The 22,380-nt window shown below is 35.8% G+C and overlaps 1 protein-coding gene across 3 annotated transcripts in view; it reads right to left on the bottom strand.

The window, feature by feature from the left end:
- WDR17 (WD repeat domain 17) overlaps positions 1-22,380 on the bottom strand; it is a 118,480-nt gene that overhangs the window by 16,554 nt on the left and 79,546 nt on the right. For all 3 annotated transcript variants that reach the window (XM_025385888.1, XM_025385889.1, XM_025385887.1), the window contains 11 exons: positions 20,265-20,429; positions 18,116-18,318; positions 16,479-16,628; positions 16,264-16,394; positions 15,848-15,973; positions 14,492-14,647; positions 10,238-10,302; positions 6,269-6,401; positions 5,378-5,469; positions 4,206-4,305; positions 2,306-2,445 (listed from right to left, as the gene is read on the bottom strand). In XM_025385888.1, coding sequence (XP_025241673.1) covers positions 2,306-2,445; positions 4,206-4,305; positions 5,378-5,469; positions 6,269-6,401; positions 10,238-10,302; positions 14,492-14,647; positions 15,848-15,973; positions 16,264-16,394; positions 16,479-16,628; positions 18,116-18,318; positions 20,265-20,429 — 1,461 coding nt within the window. The remainder of the gene's footprint in view (positions 1-2,305; positions 2,446-4,205; positions 4,306-5,377; positions 5,470-6,268; positions 6,402-10,237; positions 10,303-14,491; positions 14,648-15,847; positions 15,974-16,263; positions 16,395-16,478; positions 16,629-18,115; positions 18,319-20,264; positions 20,430-22,380) is intronic.

Here is a 22,380-nt window from a genome sequence, read left to right as displayed (position 1 = left end):
TATTCTCCAGTTTATTGTAAGAATACAGTATATAATACACAAAGGATACAAAATATGTGTTAATTGTTAATGTTATCAGTACGGCTTCCAGTCAACAGTAGGCTATTAGTAGTTAAGTTTTGAGGGAGTTGGAAGTTATAGATGGATTTTGGACTGCTTGGGGGGTTGGCACCCCTAACTCTCATATTGTTCAAGGGTCAACTGTATACATATTTCTCTTTTGCTGCCAATTTTTTTTTCTTTTTTTTTCTTGAGATGAAGTTTCGCTCTTGTTGCCCAGGCTGGAGTGCAGTGGCGTGATCTTGGCTGACTGCACCCTCCATCGCCTGAGTTCAAGTGATTCTTCTGCCTCAGCCTCCCAAGTAGATGGTATTACAGGCGCCTGCCACCATGCCTGGCTATTTTTTTTTTTTTTGTATTTTTTTTGTATTTTTAGTAGAGATGGGGTTTCACCATGATGGCTAGGCTGGTCTTGAACTCTTGACCTCAGGTGATCCACTCACCTTGGCCTCCCAAAGTGCTGGAATCACAGGTGTGAGCCACTGGGCTCGGCCCTTTTACTGATTTTTACCTTCACTTTTTAAAAACAAATCCCCTTTCATCTGATGATGACTTTTAGCATGAAATCAGCCATCTTCGTGAATAAATAATTTGAATTAGGCTTCATGCTTTGAGATGAGGGCAAGTCCCTATGTAATTGACTATTACAGCTCTTGATAGAGGGATAACTAGATACTCTCAGAGGAGACTCACCATTATGTATAACTGAAGTCTAAAACTGATGGTAGGGTACTACTACATTTGAGTGGGGGAAGGGAGCTCTTGCGTTACCGTAAGATATATGTAAAAATCAAAACAACTTTGAAATTCCTGATTCACTATAAAACCTTCAGATTCAGACAAAAAAGAAGAATGTAAGTGTTCTTTTTCCTGAGTTGGCTGCAGATAAGAAAGTGGTACAGGTTGGATATCCCTCATCTAAAACGCTTGGGACCAAAGATGTTTCAGATTTCAGACTTTTTTGGATTTTAGAATATCTGCATATACATAATAAGATATCTAAAGGGTGGGACCCAAGTCTAAATACAAAATGTATTTATGTTTCATATACACCTTATACACACAGCCTGAAGGTAATTTTACACAATATTTTTAACAATTTGTGTGTTAAACAAATTTTTGTGTTAAGTACTTACGTGTGGAATTTTCCACTTGTGGTTGTCATGTCAACACCTGAAAGGTTTTGGATTTTGGACCATTTTGGAGTTTGGATTTTTGGATTAGGGATGCTCATCCTGAGTAGTCTGATAGCTAATAATGCAAACTTCAGAGCTGATTTATGTAGCTTTGAATCTTGGCTCTATCACTTACTGCGACCTCAGGAAAATCAAAACCTACCACATAGAACCTAGTGAATTTTTACATATAAAGTACTTAAAATTGTGCTTGGCACAGAGTAAGCAGTATAGAAGTGTTAGTTAGCATTCATTATTATCATTACCACCTGCAATGTTCAGTAGTTATAGTCATCTGTATAGTTCCACCTCAAGGGTGCTGTGTGTGTGCCTGGGATTTGTAACGGGGAAAAGGTCACAGTCTTGATAAATTCATTTAGAAACTTCTTGAGGTCCTAAGTATTTGAGGGAAAGAAAAGATAAAAATCTAAAATAATCTTTATTCCATAAACATCTACAGAATGACGGAATCACATATTTCCTAATAGAGCCTCTGTAACAATGGATTGTTTGACCTAAGGCCAGGGCTCCGCAGATACGAGCTGGAATTGCTCTGCCCTGGATTTCCGGGCTACGCCAGGTAATTCCCAGGGTCTCTTTCTTTGGGTATTGCCAGAGTCTGGGGGAGGTGTCCTGTTTCAAGTGTCCAGCAAAACCATTTTTCTTGCTGCTTTATATTAGAAAAGTGACTTTACTGTCCAACTTTAAAATAGGACACAAGATCTGACAAGAAAAAGTATAGATATGCAGAATTTTAAGATGTGGGAATATGTGTTCTGATCATCTTAAGGAGAGCACTTTTGTTGTCTCATGATACTTTAAGTGCTTGAAACATTATGGAATTACAACTGGGCTACTTGAGAATGGATCATGGCAGATTTCATTATACAACCATGGTAGTTCTCATCATTATGACATTGTTATATCATTGTTTCCTTCCATAATCCTATCCTTTATAAACAAGGTGATCCTATATCCTCCCAATGCATATCTTATCAAATGGAATTTATAATGTTTTAAAAATGTATTCCATCACTATGAAATTATTCTTTGAATTTCAAAATTCTTACCATATTGAAATCATCATGCACTTTCTCGCCAGTAATTCTAGGGCATAGTGGGTTGCTGGTGCTGCAGACTCTCCGAGTACTGTGCCCACACAGACTGCCAGCTCCAGTTCATTTCCGCGGATCAGGTATGCCATAGCAAGCTTGCTCAATAAGAAAATAATTTCTTCAGTTGCATAGATGCTGGGTAGGTTCATCACTCCCCTCCAAGCTCATAAAGCAGATAAAGCAGTATTAACCTATAAATCAATTGTTCTTAGAAAATATTGACTGTAATAGCCCTATAAAGTAGTTAAGTAAGAGTATTGCAATTTTCAGATGGAAAGGTTATTAATGAGACATACAGAAAATGGTATCAGGTCAGAATTAAGGAGTTTAGAACCATTAGTTCTATTTTTGTACTTAATTAATAACACTCTATGATATTCTCAGTATGTCCTTCAATCTCCATATCAGAAAAAAATGTAAATTTTTTTTTCTTTTTTATTATACTTCAAGTTCTAGGGTACATGTGCACAACGTGCAGGTTTGTCACATATGTATACTTGTGCCATGTTGGTGTGCTGCACCCATCAACTCGTCAGCACCCATCAACTCGTCATTTAAATCAGGTATAACTCTCAATGCCATCCCTCCCCGCTCCCCCCTCCCCATAATAGGTCCCAGTGTGTGATGTTCCCCTTCCAGAGTTCAAGTGATCTCATTGTTCAATTCCCACCTATGAGTGAGAACATGTGGTGTTTGGTTTTCTGTTCTTGCCATAGTTTGCTGAGAATGATGGTTTCCAGCTGCATCCATGTTCCTACAAAGGACACAAACTCATCCTTTTTTATGGCTGCATAGTATTCCATGGTGTATATGTGCCATATTTTCTTGATCCAGTCTGTCACTGATGGACATCTGGGTTGATTCCAAGTCTTTGCTATTGTGAATAGTGCCGCAATAAACATACGTGTGCATGTGTCTTTATAGCAGCATGATTTATAATCCTTTGGGTATATACCCAGTAATGAGATGGCTGGGTCATATGGTATTTCTAGTTCTAGATCCTTGAGGAATCACCATACTGTTTTCCACAATGGTTGAACCAGTTTACAATCCCACCAACAGTGTAAAAGTGTTCCTATTTCTCCACATCCTCTCCAGCACCTGTTGTTTCCTGACTTTTTAATGATTGCCAGTCTAACTGGTGTGAGATGGTATCTCATTGTGGTTTTGATTTGCATTTCTCTGATGGCCAGTGATGACGAGCAAAAAATGTAAATTTGTAAGAGCTTCTTCAAGATTTTATAGTTATCTATCACTTCCTAAAGTCAATATATCTAAGGATAAATGCACAATAGAATCTATATCTTTAATTAACATTTGCTTATTAAATTAGAGTCAAATGGAAGGTACTTTAAAACTATAACTTGTGAATAATACACTGGAAAATAAGTGCTTTCATTTGGATTTTTTCTTATAATCCTAACGACTACATGTGAAATAGGTAAGGTAGGTATTCATATGTTCATTTCAGAATTGAAGACATTTGAGATTCTGAGAGTTAAATGACGTGCCCAAAGTCAGTATGTGACAGGAAAGACTCAGATATTTTGGGTCCACGTCCAGTGATTCTTCCCTTTACTATACTGGCACTTCTTATATATGTTGAAATGTTTAAAACAAGGTTGTTACAAATAGGTATCTTGTGGTAGAAATAAAAGAAAACAAAAGTTCATAGTCTATGTGTACTTAAAACAAGAGCTCATAGTTTATGTGTGCTAGTTAGGAATGTAATTACTGAATTAGAAGGCATGCAAAACCAGATCTCACACAGAAAGTCACCGTATCTTTTCCTCTCAAACACCATGATATATCTAAAAAACTTTTCATTCACATAAATCAGTTTTAAATGTCATACCTCAATATTATCTACGGCAAGATGGCAACATGCGGCTAGTACTGCTCGACCATCTTGAAAATACCATTCTGCCAGTTCTTTACTGACTTTGTGCAGGAGTCTAGAAAGAAAAAGTGTATGTATTCTGTATAAACACAAGTATTCCATTATAAAAGCAAACCAATACTTTTTAAAAGGTATGATAAAAAGACCAAATACAATTTAATTTGACATGCTTGCTTTAAAGACTTGTTTTTAGAAAAAAATAAATCAGGAAAGTGGTCTTTACAAGTATATGGTCTGACAAGCCTCTCCCTCCCTCTATCCTCACAAATGTCAGAAGAGAAGCCTGATTTTAAAAGCTTACCATCCTGCATTGGACAATTTATGACTCAGCCACAGGGAAAGTTAAGTGTAGAAGAATTACAGGTTGAACCGAAATTTTTCAAAATTTAGGTGGTATCCAAAATACAGCTAGCATGTGTTAGCTTTCTCAAATGTCAAGTTTAGAAATGGCAGAGAATGGCAGTAAAGACACAGGCAAGAATACATTATTCTCAACACACTATTTGCTTAACATTTCATGATCCTCTTCTACTCGATGAGTGTCTTAAAAGTTTAAATATCCTATTTTCTGGGGTAATAATAGGAGCAAATAGAAAGGATGGGGGAAGGCAGACTATTGGATTAAAAAAAGGTTAGAGGGCTGAAAAATTCTAATTTTCATTTCTTTTTTAAAATAACTATCAGGATTTCTTCTCTGAAAGATGACCAAATGTTATTCTAGACACCAATACTGGGGTCATGGGATTATAAACTACATTCCTGTGAACTTATATATACTAACTTTAGAATAAAACATGAATAAGCAGTCTACTTGATTTTCATCATTGGTCCTCTCCAATAGGTTTGATTAGTTTGTAAGTGTTTAGGTGCCTTACTTGCCATCTCTCTAGTAAAATGCATTTTGCTTTTCTGAAAGCTATATAAAATGTGTATAAACAGAGTCTCCATGCCTGAAATTTCCCTATTCATCTAGGAGTAGATGCTGTAACGGAACTGGATCATGGTGAGAAAGGTTGAGGCAGTCAAATCCTCAGTATACAAAGAAGGATGAATTACAGAGGCTTTAAAAATTCCTAAAGGAAAGACAACCATAAAACATATGGACCCAGAGCAAATAAATCACTCACTCATTAAAGTCTTCCTTGTAGATATCATCAGAATATGAAGCTCCTTTAGGCACAGAAACATGTAAGGGCTGCATATTTCCTTCACAAGCAGCCTAGGATTTAATTAAAGATTGAATTATTCTTTAGCTAATTGTTGATAATTGACACATTTCAGAATATTATTCTGAGCAAAGTATACTTAATGTTTGAAATTTATACTATAATTTGGAGATAATCTTAGAATTTGAGGAGAAATGAGATGTTAATTGTGTGTAGCAAAAAAAGCTTCAAGTGAATTATTACTAAAAATAAGTTGTTCAAATGCATGGTATATAATATTCAGCAGCATGTGAAAAGTTTAGAGTTCAGAGATGCTTATATGTTTAAAGATCTAAAATAAGTTCAGCTGTGTGTGGTGGCTCATGCCTGTAATCCCAGCACTTTGGATGGCTGAGGCGGGAGGATCACCTGAGGTCAGGAGTTTGAGACCAGCCTGGCCAACATGGTGAAACTCCATCTCCACTAAAAATACAAACGTTAGCTGGGCATGGTGATGGGTGCCTGTAATCCCAGCTAGGGTTGAGGCAGGAGAAATCGCTTAAACCCGGGAGGTGGAGGTTGTGGTGAGCTGAGATCATGCCATTGCACTTCAGCCTGGGTGACAGAGCGAGACTCCATCTCAAAAAAACAAATAAATAATAAAATAAAATAAAATAAAATAAAATAAGTTCACTGTGTTCAGAACAAAAATAGTATGCTCTCAAATGATGAGAAAGAAGGCCAGGAAGGAGGGAAGAAACCAAACCCTTTATGACTTTGTCAATTAGGTAAGGGTGAGCTAGTCAACACAATCATCTCCCTCTACATGCTCACCCATCCATGTGTGTGACTTGTGTAATCACATGGTTTTACCTGTGCAACAAGCAGAGCTTCTTTAAGCCGACCTCTTGACATGAAAAAATGGACCAGCTTTTTCACATCACCAATGGCTATGCAGTATGGAATGACATCATCCTTATCTTCCTGGATTAATTGGTCAGCTCTCCTAATAAAACAAGGACAATTTTTTAAACAATATATTTTTTGAAGGTGTTTAGGTGAATTGAGATTTTCTGAAAGTATGGCTAAAATTTGTAGCAGATTTCATAAAGCCCTTTGGCATATCACTTTTAAAAAAGACATTTTATAATCAAATTACATGTGGAAGACAGATAAAAGTTGCATGAAATAATAAATACTATAAGAACTTGTTTGCCCTTAGAACATGACATAAAATCATAAATACTATAGGAACTTGTTTGCCCTTAGAACAGGACATAAAATATGCCTGAACATTTTAGATCTTAAAATCAATGTAGTTTATCTATTAAAATGGACAATTAGTCTATTAAAAAATATGTTTTATACAAGATATGTGTGATAGGATATCAGGTGGATTAAGCAAATATTTGGGTATCTACACTGTTAAAGACGGATAATTTTAATTGTTTTAGGAAGCCTTAACAATGAATAGAGAACCTTGAAGCTCAAGTAGCTTAAAAATCACTAAGAAGGAGAATATAGAAACATAAATATTAACAATAACATGTAGAATGTTTTAAGTGCCCTAAGTGAGGAAGATTACAAAAAAATAATATTCCAGACATGTGAAGGGAGAAAGGGAACGGTAATCTTAGAGACTGTGAAGGGTGCACATGTGTCTGTTTCCATATCTGTCTCTGTCTCTCTGCACCCATCTCTCTCAATCTCTCTCCCTCTCTCTGTGTATGTGTGTATATATCTTCTCATCTAAGTTTCAAGTATTTTCTCAATGACTAACCCCCTAGTTAATTCTACCCTCAATGTTTAACCTCAGTTTTGTTTAAAAATAACCTGGTCTATTTAATTTATGCTACCATTTGCATTAAACCAGAATTCAATTTTTAATCTTTGGGTAGGGGTAGCAGATATTTTTCATGCTGAAAATGGAAAATATTTTTCATGATATTTGCCAGCTCACTGTTAACAGTCTCCAATTTCATAGGGTCATCGAAGTATTCCTCAACAGCTATGTTTTTACTACGTGACTTTGATTTTCTTGTTATAGCTGTTTAGAAACAAGCTGGTTACAAATAATGATCTACTTCCCTGGGCATTTGAAACTATGCTTGAGACACTGCCAATCTGGATGAATGGCTGGATCTATAAAGTACAAATGCAGGAGTTGTGGAGAGACTACTTTCTGGCAGCTACATGGGCTAAGGGGCAGAGAAAATCAGGAGTTGGCTTTCAAAGATAAATGAAACAGAATTGGAAGAGTTTTGTATATTCGCATTTGCCTCCTCCTTTTCCTTCCCCACTAAATCTATTCTAATCTTGCTTTAGTCTCCTTCTTTCTATCAAAACAGCTCTTATTAAGATCAACAATAACCTCCATGTTATCCAGATTTCTTATTTGGGCTACAAAATCAAGACTGCCTATTGAACAATACTACAAAATCACAAGGAACTTCAAGCTCAACATGTCCAAAGAGAACTAATGATTTTTTTGTGCCATTTGATTCAAATCCTCTCCTAATGGTTTTGCTTTTGTTGTTGTTTTAGTTGTTTGTTTTTAAATCTCAGTGATTAGCAACAGCTCCTATCCAGTTTTTCAAACCTAAAACCTAAAAATTTTTTGTGATACCTTCCTCATCTCTATTACCAAATCCAGTTAATTTTAACTCCTAGATATATCAAATTCGTCTACTTCTCTCAGTCCCCGCATCACTACATATGGCATCCACGCTACTGCTGTCTCCTGACTCAGCTACTCTAACTGCCTTCTAACTGGCCTCCTCATATCTGCTATTGACCTTCTCTAATCTGTTCTTGATATTTCAGCTTGTGCAGACATTCTATATGAAGAACTGGTCACATCAGTTTCTACCCTATTTAAAATTAAAACCCTTTAATGTCTTGTGTTCCTCTTAGGATAAGGAAAAAAAGCTTACTACATTTACAGTGCCCTAAAACCTCTAGCTTGTGCCTACTCTCCCTTGGCATCACTTCCCCCTGGCTCTTGCACTCTAGCTACAGCAGTCTCCTTTCACAGAGTTTCTGTACTCTGCTCCCTAAGCCTAGGATGCTTCCTCTAGCCTCTTCACTTGGTTATCTCCCATGTATTCTTTATAGCTCAGTTCATATGCACTAATCTTGGCCAGGTTTCCTTTGTTCCAATTTATCTGAGGATACACCACATTTTAAATTCAGAGATACCTAGCTAGCATAGAAAGCAATGTAGTAGCATATTAACATGACTAGATGCTATTAAAATGTGTCAATAATCACACAGAATACAAACTACGTTTACTTTTATTCTGCAATATTAACACTGAGTGACTCCACCTTGGTCTTAAATGGAATTCCATTAAGTTTTTGCTGAGATTGAAATAATGTTTTGCGAAATAAATATCCTCTGCTAACTTGACTTTAAGGATTTGGTGAGAGCAGTAACATTCACAATTGTGCTGTGAGGGTACAGGGACTTAGAGCACTGGGGATTCTTAAAGCTCAGGAGAGGGAGCCTAAAATCTGATGGCTACAATCAGCCTGTTGCTTCACTTACTGTTGGGAGAGCAGGTGCTTGGGAACAGTCTACTTTCCCACAGCAAATGTGTTAATCCTTCCGAATTTTATGTTTAGCCTTTGATTGATTTTTACTTGTGTCTGTAACAGCAGTTGATTTTTTGCCACTAAACCATGTTCCATAAAAGAAAAATCCAAATTTCTGTTTTTAATGTCAGAAGCAAGGTAACTGCATAATAATATATAGTACTCTGTAAGTTTAGCACAGTGATTGGCATAGAGTAGGCATTAAGTAAGTATTTGTTAAATGAACGAATAGCATAGAAGAGAGTAGAATAAAATAGAACAGAGAATAATCATATGTTGTAGGTTTAAACGTGTCCCTCTAACAATATGTTGAAGTCCTAACCCACAATACTTGTGAATGTAACCCTTTATGGAAACAGGGTCTTAGCCGATGTAATTAGTTAAAGTAATACGGGTCATACTGGATTAGGGTAGGGCCTCAATCCAATATGACTCATGACTTATAAGAGGAGGAAATTTGGGCACAGAGACACACAGGGAATAATGCCATGTGAAGATAAGGGAGAGACTGGAGTGACACGTCAAAAAGCCACAAGATGCCAAGGACTGCAGGCGACCAGACACCAAGAGAGAAGCATGGAACTAATTCTTTCTCAGAGCCTCCAGTAGAAACCAACTTTGCTGACAACCTGATTCAGACTTCTGGCCTCCAGAACTGTGAGAAAATAAATTTCTGTTGTTTTAGGCCACCCATTTTATGGTAATTTTTTTTTTTTTTTTTTTTTTTTTTTTTTTTTATGGCAACCCCAGGAAACTAATACACTTGAGAGCAAATCTTGTTGGTTTACTGCATTCTAAAACAAGAATGTTTAGTTAAGTTTCCTCAGTGCTCAGACCCTTCTTTATCATCAGTGCCTTCCTCATATCCATGGGGAAGAAATGGCAGGAATTAGTGCCTACAGAGAAGATTTTTGGGATAATTCATAGAATAGTATTTCACAAACCTATGCTAACCTTCAGGAAATCTTGCCACTTGTATTTCAATACCAACTTATTAATCAGTGAGTATGTTTGCTGATCTGTCCTTCTCTCCATTGACATGGGGAAATTTGCCTTCTGCTATCTTCATCAGAGGCCAAGTCAAATCCAAGAACACCAAAATTATTTGTAACTGATTCATTTCATTTACTGTATCAGTAGATACAAAATTTAGTTATTATTTAAGACAACATAAGAATAAGAAATCTCAAGAGCTACTGCCATATTTATATACTGCTTCTATTTTAACATGGACTCTCTCTGCCTTACCTCTGCATTAACTTCTTCCAGTATTTCACAGAGACCCCTGGTGCAACTGACAGGGCTTTGTCCCACTAGAATAGAAGGCAAAAAGAGCAGGAGCATATTAATTTCGGTTGCTCTGTATAATTCTTAAGACACTTAAAAAAGATTCCTGTGTATAATATAGAAATCAAAGAGTTCTTGAGTCCTGATTTGGTACCCTCTGTCTTCTTTTTGTTCCATAGTCTTAAAAAAATCTTTAAAGAGCACTAATTTTACCCCTCTTAATAATATAAAAGAGGCTGGGCATGGTGCCTGATGCCTGTAAAGCCAGTGCTTTGGGAGGCTGAGGTGGGAGGACTGTTTGAGTCTAGGAGTTTGAGGCCAGCCTGGGCAATACAGCAAGGCCCTCATCTCTACCAAAACAATTTTTTTTTTTTTTTTAAATTAGCCAGGTGTGGTGGTGCACACTTGTAGTTCTAGCTACTTGGGAGGCTGAGTGGAGTGGATTGCTTGAGCCCAGGGGTTCGAGGCTGCAGTGACTCGTGATGACATCACTGCACTCCAGTCTGGGTAACAGAGCGAGACTTCATCTCAAAAAACCCAAAACAAAACAAAAGAAAAGACAAAGTAAAAAAGACTGTATTGACATGGTTAAATTCCAACGACCCCTCAACTCCTTAGGGAAGGACTAAATGGTTGGTGTCATCACTTACAAAAGTGTCTTTAACTTGATGGAGCTTGAAGAAGTTGAGAAAAATATTTATTTTTTATTGTTATCTTTTAATTCCATTTTCCACAAATTTTTAAAACATTAAAATATTTTAAAATAAAACATGTAAAATTCTATTATTTAGGGAAAATCCAGTCCTAAACCCAGAGAGAAAGAAAGAGAAAAATGGAAGGAGAGACTGAGGGAGAGAAAGGAAGAGGAGAAAAGAAATAGTAACTAAAATATGTTCTTTGAAAAATATATTGACTCATCTTCTAATACAACTCCACAGTAATTTGTTCTATGGTGTTCAAAATATTAACATTTTTATTTCACTGCTACTTACATGAACAAATATACCATCTATGTCTCTTTTATCCTTTCCTACTCATTTTAATAAATTTTATTTATTGTCATTTCTTCATTTAACTCATAATACTTGTCTTCATATTTAAAAACTGGACTTCTGTTGAAGAAGCTCATTGTTTAATAAAGGCTGATTGTTACTGTTATATGAAAATATAGATTTCACTGAATTCCAGTCTAGAGTGGAACTGAGAAGAAAATTTTCTGAAATATCACTACATGAATCAAAATTCATTCTAATTAAGGCTCTTCAAAACACTAGGGTTCTACTGTAATTATCACTAGAATATTGATAATTAACCAGAAAAGAGTATATTAAATTTTAAACAGGCAATTTTTAATACTACATATTACATTTAATACTACATATTAAATTTTAAACAGGCAATTTTTAATACTACATATTAGGTAAAATCATGTTACCTAAAAGGTAGCTTAAAATATGTTTTCAGGGGAAATCTGTCTCTAACGGAAGAAAGAAGTTGGAATGTAGATTAAATTAACTTTGAATTCACCACAAACTCTTTCAATAGAAACTTGTCTAATAAATAAAAAAATTAAATGTTTACCTAATCCCACAGTATTAAGCTTAAACAAATAAAAAACATTCCTAAGGAAGTGATTACGAATAATTCTAAGGTCACCCATATTTCTTTTCTTTTTTTTTTCTTTTGAGACGGAGTTTCACTCTTGTCACCCAGGCTGGAGTGCAATGGAATGATCCTGGCTCACTGCAACCTCCGCCTGCTGGATTCAAGTGATTCTCCTGCCTCAGCCTCCCAAGTAGCTGGGACTACAGGCATCCGCCACCACGCCCAGCTAATTTTTGTATTTTTGGTAGAGACAGGGTTACACCATGTTGTCAGGGCTGTTCTCGAACTCTTGACCTCAGGTGATCCACCTGACTCAGCCTCCCAAAGTGCTGGGATTACAGGCGTGAGCCACCGTGCCCAGCTTAGGACACCCATATTTCTAACAACTTGCACAGTTTTATGGATCATTTTAAGTACATTGATGAACCTGCATAACAATAAAATTATTAAGCTTCACAAACAGATACCTGATTGAAATAGGCTTTGAGTTAAAGGCAGTTTCAATTATATTTAATCAAATATAAAACTCAGAAAGATAAAGAATTACACTGTTCTATCAAAATTTATTAATTCCTTTTCTTCTTGACTTTTGATAGATCTTCTCTGCAGTAGTGGTGCTTTAAAAAAGCAACTTTTAGTTAAATATTTACTACTTTACAAGGAAAATTTTTACATTGCTCCTAAATTAAAATACTTTTAAATTTATAATGCCTTTTCAATACCATTTTAAAATGGCACATTATTTGGGGTCAAGCAGTAATTCATTGTTTTCTTGAAGTATGTGGAAAGTAAAAAGGTGAGCTAAATTTAGTTTTGATTTATTTTAATGTAACCATATTGCTTAGTTTTACTTTATATTATTTACAAGTATTCTTAATATTATGCTTTGGAGCTACACAATTAACTAACTTAAACATTTTAAAAGATGATAAGCTATGAGATAAGTCCATGCCATTCTAACCATTGTTTTGGTGAGGCAGGGAAAGGAAGAATTTTCACTGAACTAAAATGCATATACAGAAAAGGGAAAGGTCCAATAAGTTTACACAACCTGAATGTGCCCATGTAATCAACACCCAGGATCAAGAAACAGAAGCCCCATTCTCCCGTGTTCCATTGTAGTCACTACCCATATACCAAAGGGTAGCAAAAGCATCAATTCATCCTAACCTTTTTGTAAAAATCAGTTTTGCTGATTTAGTCCTCCATTAAACAATCATCATCCTTTATCAGATGATATTCAGCAGAAACCCTTTTTCTGGCCAGTGTGGGATTTAGTTATGACAAGTAGTATTAGCAAGGGGATTCTATTGTGAACTAATTAGCCAACATAGTTTTTTGTTTGTTATGTTTGTTTGTAAGAAGTTAAGATTCCAGCCTAGGGTGGTAGTTCTCAAACTTCAGAATGCAAGAGAATAACATGGAGAGCGTATGAAAACGTAAGATGGCTGGGCTCCAACCCCACAGTTTCTGATTCTGTAGGTCTGAGGTGAGACATGCATAGGGATCCCCAGCGATGCTAATGCTGCTGTCCTGGAACACTTTGATAACTACTCTCCTAACATCTACACTTAATATCAGATTGATAGAGAATCAATTAGATTTGTAAAAAAGTAAGCTTCCTTTTTTTTTTTTTTTTTTTTTTTGAGACGGAGCCTTGCTCTGTCGCCAGGCTGGAGTGCAATGGTGTGATCTCGGCTCACTGCAACCTCCGCCTCCCAGGTTCAAGCAGTTCTCCTGCCTCAGCTTCCTGAGTAGCTGGGATTACAGGCACATGCCACCACGCTGGGTTAATTTTTGTAGTTTTAGTAGAGGCGGGGTTTCTCCATGTTGGCTAGGCTGATCTCGAGCTCCTGTCCTTAAGGGATCCTTCTGCCTTGGCCCCCCAAAGTGGTAGGGTTACAGGTGTGAAGGTGTGAGACAGCACACAGGGTATATACATTTATTTTCCTTTTTTTCTTTTTTGAGATGGAGTCACCCAGGCTGGAGTGCTGTGGCACGATATCGGCTTCCTGCAACCTCTGCCTCTGGGTTCAGGCGATTCCCCCTGCCTTAGCCTCCCAAGTAGCTGTGACTAGAGGTGTGCGCCACACACCCAGCCAGTTTTTTTTTTTTTTTAATTTTTAGCAGAGACAGCATTTCACCATGTTGGCCAGGATGGTCTCAATCTCCTGACCTCGTGGTCCACCGAACTTGGCCTCCCAAAGTGTTGGGGTTACAGGCATGAGCCACTGCGCCCAACCTTTTTTTTTTTTTTTTTTTTTTTTTTTGAGACAGGGTCTCTTTCTGTAGCCCAGGCTGGAGTGCAGTGGTATGATCATAGCTCACTGCAACCTCTGCTTCCTGGGCTCAACTGATCCTCTCATCTTAGCTTCCCAAGGTTGGGATTACAAGTGTGCACCACCATGCCTGTCTAATTTTTTGTGTTTTTTGTAGAGGTGGGTTTTACCATGTTGCCCAGGCTAGTATCGAACTCCTGGGCTCAAGTGATCCACCCACCTTGGCCTCCAAAGTGCTGAGCTTTTTATTTTTAATACTTAAAATTGAGTATATTCTTAATATTTAGACTACTATGTTAAACTCATTAGTTTCACTTTCATAGCACATTACCTCTCCAAGTTCAACCATAAGTTCACAGTATCTCTGAATTTGTCCTAATCTCAAGTGGATTTCAGCAGCTTCCTTCAGTCTTTCCTCTTTAGTAGGTACACCAATACCACCACCAAATTTAGACATCTTGACTGTTGTTAGTTCTTGAGCTTCCGACTAGTTTAAAAAAGAAAATAGAATTTTAAAAAATCTGTCATATTTTGTTTTGTATGTATCACAATAATTTGTTGCATATTTCAAAATAACTAAAAGAGAGGAAGTGAAATGTTCTTCACACACAAAATAAGATAAATGCTTGAGGTGCTGGATACCTCAGTTACCCTGATTTGATCAATACTCATTGTATGCTTGTATGAAAATATCACATATACCCCATAAACTATTATGCATCCATAATAATTAAAAATTTTAAAAATTATTTTACAAGAGTTCATAAAAATGAGCATATAAACGTTACATGAATACACTTCAAAAGCATATAGCTCTGGAAAGTCAATATTTTAAAAATATTTTTCTCCATAAAATATGATACCCTTCTGAACATAATATTTTGGGGGGTGTGTGGGACACAGGAGGGGAGAGACTGAATCCCATTTTCCTTAACCCTGTCCAGGTGTTGTAGTTACACAGAACAGATAAAAGGTAATGATACAGTAATATACAACAATACAAAGAGGCCTCTAGTAAAAATAAAAAGTTACTGGCTTACTTTAATTAGCTCCTCTCCTGTCAGATTTTGCAGTTACAGTCATTAGGTGTTTAGTTTGCGATTAAAGAAAGTACTTCCTCATTATGGAAAAAACTCTCTTTATGAGCATTAGATCACATCTCTGGCACAACTGTCTCCATGCTTTAACAGTTCACTATAGATATTCCAGAAAAATATACAAGCAATTTTTTCTTTCTGGTCCCAGGATAGGTTTTGTGGTTAGTACTGTAGATTGCCCCAGGGATGAGGTAACTACTAGTTTTTACTGAAATTCATTAAGAGCTATAATATGATCATTTTTTATAAAATTTATCCCAGAATAGCCTATTAGGCCCTCTGAGACTAAAATTAGAATAGTCCATATGTCACAATCATCTGCTAATAGGGGAAAGATAAAGCATTTCAAGGAGTTCCAAGTGACCTTGAAGGAATTTCATGACACTCAACTGATGATAACCACGATTGACTTAATCTGTTCCCAAGTAATTCACTTTCATGATTCATTTTACCCAAGACAGATCTGCTCAGTGTTCATTTATTTAAATCTACCAATCTAATCATACATATTTTTCAAACCAGTTTTATATTTTAATAGTGAAAAGGCAAAAAATTTGCTTGAGTACATCATATTTGCATACTTTACTCACTGTTCTAAATTTAATCAGATGTTTCAAGTGCATTATTCCTTTGCAGTAGTTCTGAGGAAGCAAGCTGTCATCCTGTCCTTTTATCACAGCAACCAAGTTCCATAAATTGTCACTGCCACCTGGAGGCTAGAGAGTTGATAAAAAATAAATATGTAATAGTGAATTAAAAACCTCATAGTATTTTACATCTTCAAAAATATTATAATGCAGGCATATCTAAATTTAAAAATTAATAAAATAACTACATGTTATTTCATGTATTGTTTCCAGTTTTACATTTGCTTTCTTATAGTGTACAGATTATGGTAAGAGGTACCCAATGAATTAGAATGGTACATGTAAATATGTGAAAATAGTTGTAAAGATTCATGTTGGCTAAAGGGAAAATATTTGCATTTAATTCCTGTAATACTTACGGATAAACATTCTGAAAACCATCTTAGTTTTTTCACTCGCGAATTAGCGGTTAGTTTTTCTATTTCTTGTCTAATATCTCTTGACACTTTACCACACAGTAGAGGAGGAGTGGCTGGTTCTACAGCATAATCTGAAAAACAGACATAATTCAGTGAGAGAAGATTTCTCATAAAACGTTTAGAAATAAACTATAATACATGTATATATTCCATACCAGTGTTTCCAATAATTTCTTCCCAAGATCTGTCTGCCAGAATATTTATTTGTACAGGAGTGATTAAGGCTGTTAATGACCAGAGTCTCACTGTAGAGTCACGGGAGCAAGAGGCCATAGTGAAGGGGCGACTGGGATGGCAGGTTAAACCTGATGAAAATAAAAATCTATTTTAAGTAAAGTGAACATTGAAAAATATTCTTTATTTATATGTGCTTCATAAAACTTCTACAGAATTGAAGCTATGAAGAAATATTATGAGTAACTGAAAGATTCTTAGTCAACCTTGTATCTGTATTTAACATATTGGCTGAAAATAGTAACAGAATGCAATAAATCATTTCATATATCCTATAAATATGAATATAAAATTGAATAACTATTAGAGGCTGGACATGGTGGCTCACGCCTGTAATCCCAGCACTTTCCTGGGAGTCTGAGGCGGGTGGATCCCTTGAGCCCAGGAGTTTGGGATCAGCCTGGGCAACATGATGAAATACCATCTCTACCAAAAATACAGAAACTAGCTGGGTGTGGTGGCACGTGATTGTAACCCCAGTTACTTGGAAGGCTGAGGTGGGAGGATATCTTGAGCCTGGGGGGTGAAGGTTGAAGTGAGCTGTGTTTGCGCCACTGTATACCACCCTGGGCAATAGAGCCAGAGTGAGACTCTTGTCTCAAAAAAAAAAAAAAAAAAAAAAAAAGAAAGAAAGAAAGAAAAAAAAAAAAAGAAGAAAAAATTATTAGAAAGCAAATGGTCATGGATGAAAATGTGAAAATTATATTTCGTGTGGTTAAGCAGCAACAAGTATACTGTAAAACCAATAGCATACATAGTATCTGTGAGTTAATGGATGGGCAGATGACGTTCTAGTTAAAAGACGAAGACCTGGGGACGTTTCAATTCAAATATTGACAAATATGATTCTCTCCCACACTCAGTCCCGCATTGTCTTGGCTAAAAGGCCATTGTGGTTAAGCATATGGATTTGAATCTGATCTAGATTGAGGTTACTTTCTCTAAGAAATCATTTTTGGATTCTTAATCTGCCCATTTACTCCTATCAAGGTTTAAGGATGAGAATAAATACAAACAAGAATGAGAGTGAAGAGATGTGCAAATGGTAAGTAATCTGATTTTCCATAACCACGTTAATTATATTAAAACAACTTGGGATTATATTCAAAAACAAAACACTGTACTGAACATCCAAGAATAGAGGAATGGTTAAATAAGTGGTATCTACTCTATTACTGATTTCCTGTTAAACAACTTACCTCTGGAGTGATGTCAAAGGAAGGAAGACAAACAAAAGCCAGACATATATATATATGCCCATCGCAATATGTGTGCATTGTGTGCGTGTTTGTGTGTACACAGAAACAGGTGCAGATGGGGCGAGGGGGAGAAAGACACCACAGTGCTAACAACAGTCATCTTCGGTAATTTTTGTTGACTTTTTCTTCTGTATATTCTGGTATTATAATAATAAACATGTATATTTTCTAATGTGAAAAATGTTATTGTAAAATAAAACACTGTATAACTTCTTCAAAAATACTGTATTCCTCAGAAATTATAAGCACCATTAGTAGGTCAATATAACTAATACATGAAAGAATAAAAGACACTTTACCATATACGTCTGCACCGTGATCATACACAGTATCCACACAAGTTCCTTCTCGAGTGTCCCATACTTTTATAGTATAGTCCCAGCTGCCAGATATGAGCAGATACGGAATCTCAGTATTCCACAATAATCCCCTCACAGGTGCAGTGTGTCCACTAAGAATACTGATGCAAGCATCTTCAGTATAATCCCAGATGCGAACGGTACTGAAAACAGAATATTATGGGTGTGATAACATTCAAGTTCTAATGTATCTAGAGTATTAACATATTCTTAATAGAGTGTAATAATTATTGATTAGCTTATCTAGAAGCATTTTATGTCTCAAGATAAAAGGTTCTCTTCATTTCATTTTAATTTAAAAAATAATTGTATATATTTGTGTGATATTTTGATATATGCTTACAATGTGGAATAATTAAATCAAGCTAATTATTAACAAATTCATCCTCTCACACACTTTTCTTCATAGTAGATGGAAATGAATATTTAACTAGGCGAGTGTTAGCTTATTTAAACATATTTTCTTTCTTGACTTTTACTCTTCATTTATTACTGGTAGCAAATATATTATTTCACAGTTTTTATGTGAATAAAATTGCTTTGTTAAAATGAAATATCAAAAACAGATATAACCAAAGTGGAAAATACGACTAATAATACAGATACAATAATTTAAGATATTAAGATTATTTGTAAATTATAAAAGTATAGCATGTATGATGATGGGTATTATTTGAAATGTCGCTTCATATTTATGCTTTAATCATTACAGCAAATAATTCCTTCACATTTTTGTCAGTGATATAAGTTGCTTGGTCAGTGCAGAATAAATCTTAGATCAAGTTAAAGAATTTAAATATAACTGGATTCGTGAAATTACTTGTATCTATTGATTGTACAAATGTTTCTGAAATTAAAATTTAACTTACAATCAGTGTAAGACCTCCAACTGCTAATTTTGCTTAGACAATTCACAGTAATTTTTTAGTCAGAGATAAATGTCAAACAGATAACAAAATAGTAGTACTTCAAAAGTATTTCTATTTTGCACTATATAACATAGGAGATAAATGATATATTCTTATTTCTTAAGGCATATCCCTTTCTGCTTTACATAAAAAGTTTCCTTTTGGCCAGGCACAGGGGCTCATGTCTGTAATCCTAGCACTTTGGAAGGCTGAGGCGGGCGGATCATGAGGTCAAGAGATCAAGACCATCCTGGCCAACATGGTGAAACCCCATCGCTACTAAAAATACAAAAATTAGCTGGGTGTGGTGGTGCACACCTGTAGTCCCAGCTACTAGGAAGTCTGAGGCAGGAGAATCGCTTGAACCCGGGAGGCGGAGGTTGCAGTGAGCTGAGATCGCACCACTACACTCCAGCCTGGTGACAGAGCAAAACTCTGTCTCAAAAAAAAAGAGTTTCATTTCTTCTTCGTCCTCTTAAGCTAGTACATGACAATATATCAAAGTATATTATAATCTAATTTTTTTGTTGCTAATTTCTGATATATGTTAACATTTAAATATTTTACATTTGATATACTTTCATAAATAAGAATACATTAAAGGGACTTGTATCAAAACAATTTAATGCTATTGTAGGGGCCACTAGAACAGGCGTCTTTCCTTTTATGACATGTTAGGTAGTTAGGCTTTGAAGCCCCAATGCATGTTTTTTGGTCAAATCTAAGAAAGGCTTTTACAGGCCCCACTGCAAATGAGTGCCTGAGGCTTTCCAGGCCGAAGCACAGCATCTGTAAGTTCTGTCATGAGTACAGCAGCATAACTGATTTCCCTAACATTCTGACTTATTTCAAGTCATAACCTAGAGAAATCTCATAATTATTTCTTATTAAATTTGGATTTATGCCAAAAATTCAATAAAAATGCTTAATCATTCAATACTAAATCTGTGGTTCCCAGCTACTCGGTAGGCTAAGGCAGAAGAATCACTTAAACCTGGGAGGTGGAGGTTGCAGTGAGTCGAGATCACGCCACTGCATTCCAGCCTGGGTGACACAGGGAGACTCTGTCTAAATATATACATATTTCCACATATAATTTGATCCTATAAATACGTACATTTCTAGGAAAATATCAGCTTATGATTTTAAGGACTAGAAAATTAGAATCCAAAAATACATACCCATCATCAGAACCACTGCAAAGAATTCCCTCTCTCAGAGGAGACCATTTAACATGAAACACTTTTGCTGTATGCCCACTAAATACTTTCAATGGTTGATCTGAGCTGGTGGCTACGTAATAAACACGAACATTTGTGTCTTCACAGCCAGTGGCTATCATGTCTCTGAAATATCATCAATGGAATATTGACATAGGATAAATATGATATATAACTAATAATTAAAGGTATACCATAGTTCTAATTTCTAAAAGTAGAATTTTTGCTTCCTTAGCGAAGTTAGATTAAAAACTTACACATGTAAAAAATCATGTGTAATCACTCTACTACTCATTTACAGAAACTGCACCAGTATGGAAAGAGTTTCTTTCTGCGTTTTCTTTTAATTGGTCGAATTTTTATTTTATTTATTTTAGGTCAGAGGTCATGGTATTTCTATTTCTGTAAGTTCTTTTTCAAGATGACCAGACTCATAATTTTCTGAATTTTTCTCAAACTTTACATTTTGCAACATTTAGGTGTTAAGAAGCATCCCAAATGGTGAGTGATGACATTTGCTTACTTGCTGGTGGGCAAATTATTATTACACACCTTAGCCCATTTGTTAGATTGTTTTTGTGGCATGGGTATAAACAGCAATATTCTCACTGAAAGTTTTTTGGAAAAGCTCCCTGCAGACTAGGGTTGTCTCATTGGACAGGGAGTCAGAGTCCAGTTTTCCATTCCTTTTTGATGGCTTCCCTTCTTCAAGATGTTTTAACTGTTTGATACAACTATGGAGTCCCTGGAAATAGAATATGATCTTTTAATGTTCTTTGCTCATCATTCTCACAATAGTGAGAATAAGCTAAGCAACTGCTTGTACCTTCGTGATCAAACTTGGAATACTGCTAGGAAAGGAATTCTGAGTACTAGGCAGACCTGTGCAAATCACGGACCTGCCAGAATAGTCTACTTGAGGAACATCTACTCTAACCATCACATAAACAGTCTCCACGTGCTAAACATAAAGAAAGGCAGTTACACACTGTGGATCTCAACCGTCATCAAAACCCTTTCAAAACTTCAAACTGTTGACTTTGTCACATGGGTTATAAGACTTATATTACATTATATGGGTTATAAGATTACATCTTCTCAAGGCCCACTGATAAACAAGACAGTTTCTACACTTGGGAAATATATTTTACATATATATATATTTACATGTATATATGAGTATATTTTTATATATGTATGTGCAGATACATAAATATAAAGTCTTAGAAATGGTATCATAAACATTTAAAGAATGCACATAAAGATATCGAAATTATACAGTCAGAGATATCTTATAAATAAACTTTGTTATGTTCAAGGTTCACTTACCTACTAAGATGCTAAGTGGAATATGAATACAGCAATTAAAACATTTTAAAAGGTTTTTAAAATTAAAAATGAAATGTATTAGGTATGCTTGGTAGTAAGCATAATAGTTAAATATAAAGGACTTCCAGTGTCATCTGAAAATAAAGCTTTCTTAAATAACTAAACATATTATATGAATATCTAACTTTTATTTCAACTGGCCAAATGGGTTATTAACTCTATAAAACAGAGAAATAGGAATGTGGAACTGTTCTATTAGTCAGATACAAGGTAATTCTGTTCATTTGCATATTTAACAAATATTTATTGAATATCTCCTTTTTTCAAGGCATAGTAAGGGTCAGCAACTCAGTGCTTCTCTAAGAATATGCTGTTTAACACAGATAACACAGTTGGCAATATCACAGGGCTTACATTTCAGAGGGTGAGACAGTCATTATGCAACCAGGCAACAAATAAAATTTAATTTTACTATATTAAGTGCTCCAAAGGCATATTATATGGGAAACTTATTTCATATGGGGTCAAGGAATACTTTTCTGTGGTTGTTGAGCTGAAAGCTGAAGGATGGGTAGCAGTTATCTATGTCCCACCCAGGTAGGGTGTGTGGTATAGGATGGGAAAAAGAATCCTAGGTAAGGCGGCCAATATAAGTGAAAGCCTTGGGGCAAAAATCAGATGGCTAGTTCAATAAACTGAAAGCTATTGTGGCTGGATGCAAGAAGTAAGAGAAAGCAAGCCTGGGAAT

The sequence above is a fragment of the Theropithecus gelada genome, chromosome 5 (assembly GCF_003255815.1).
Source record: "Theropithecus gelada isolate Dixy chromosome 5, Tgel_1.0, whole genome shotgun sequence".
Lineage (NCBI taxonomy): Eukaryota > Metazoa > Chordata > Mammalia > Primates > Cercopithecidae > Theropithecus > Theropithecus gelada.
The sequence above is the reverse complement of the archived record's forward strand: the minus strand, read 5'-3'. Positions and strand labels throughout refer to the sequence as shown.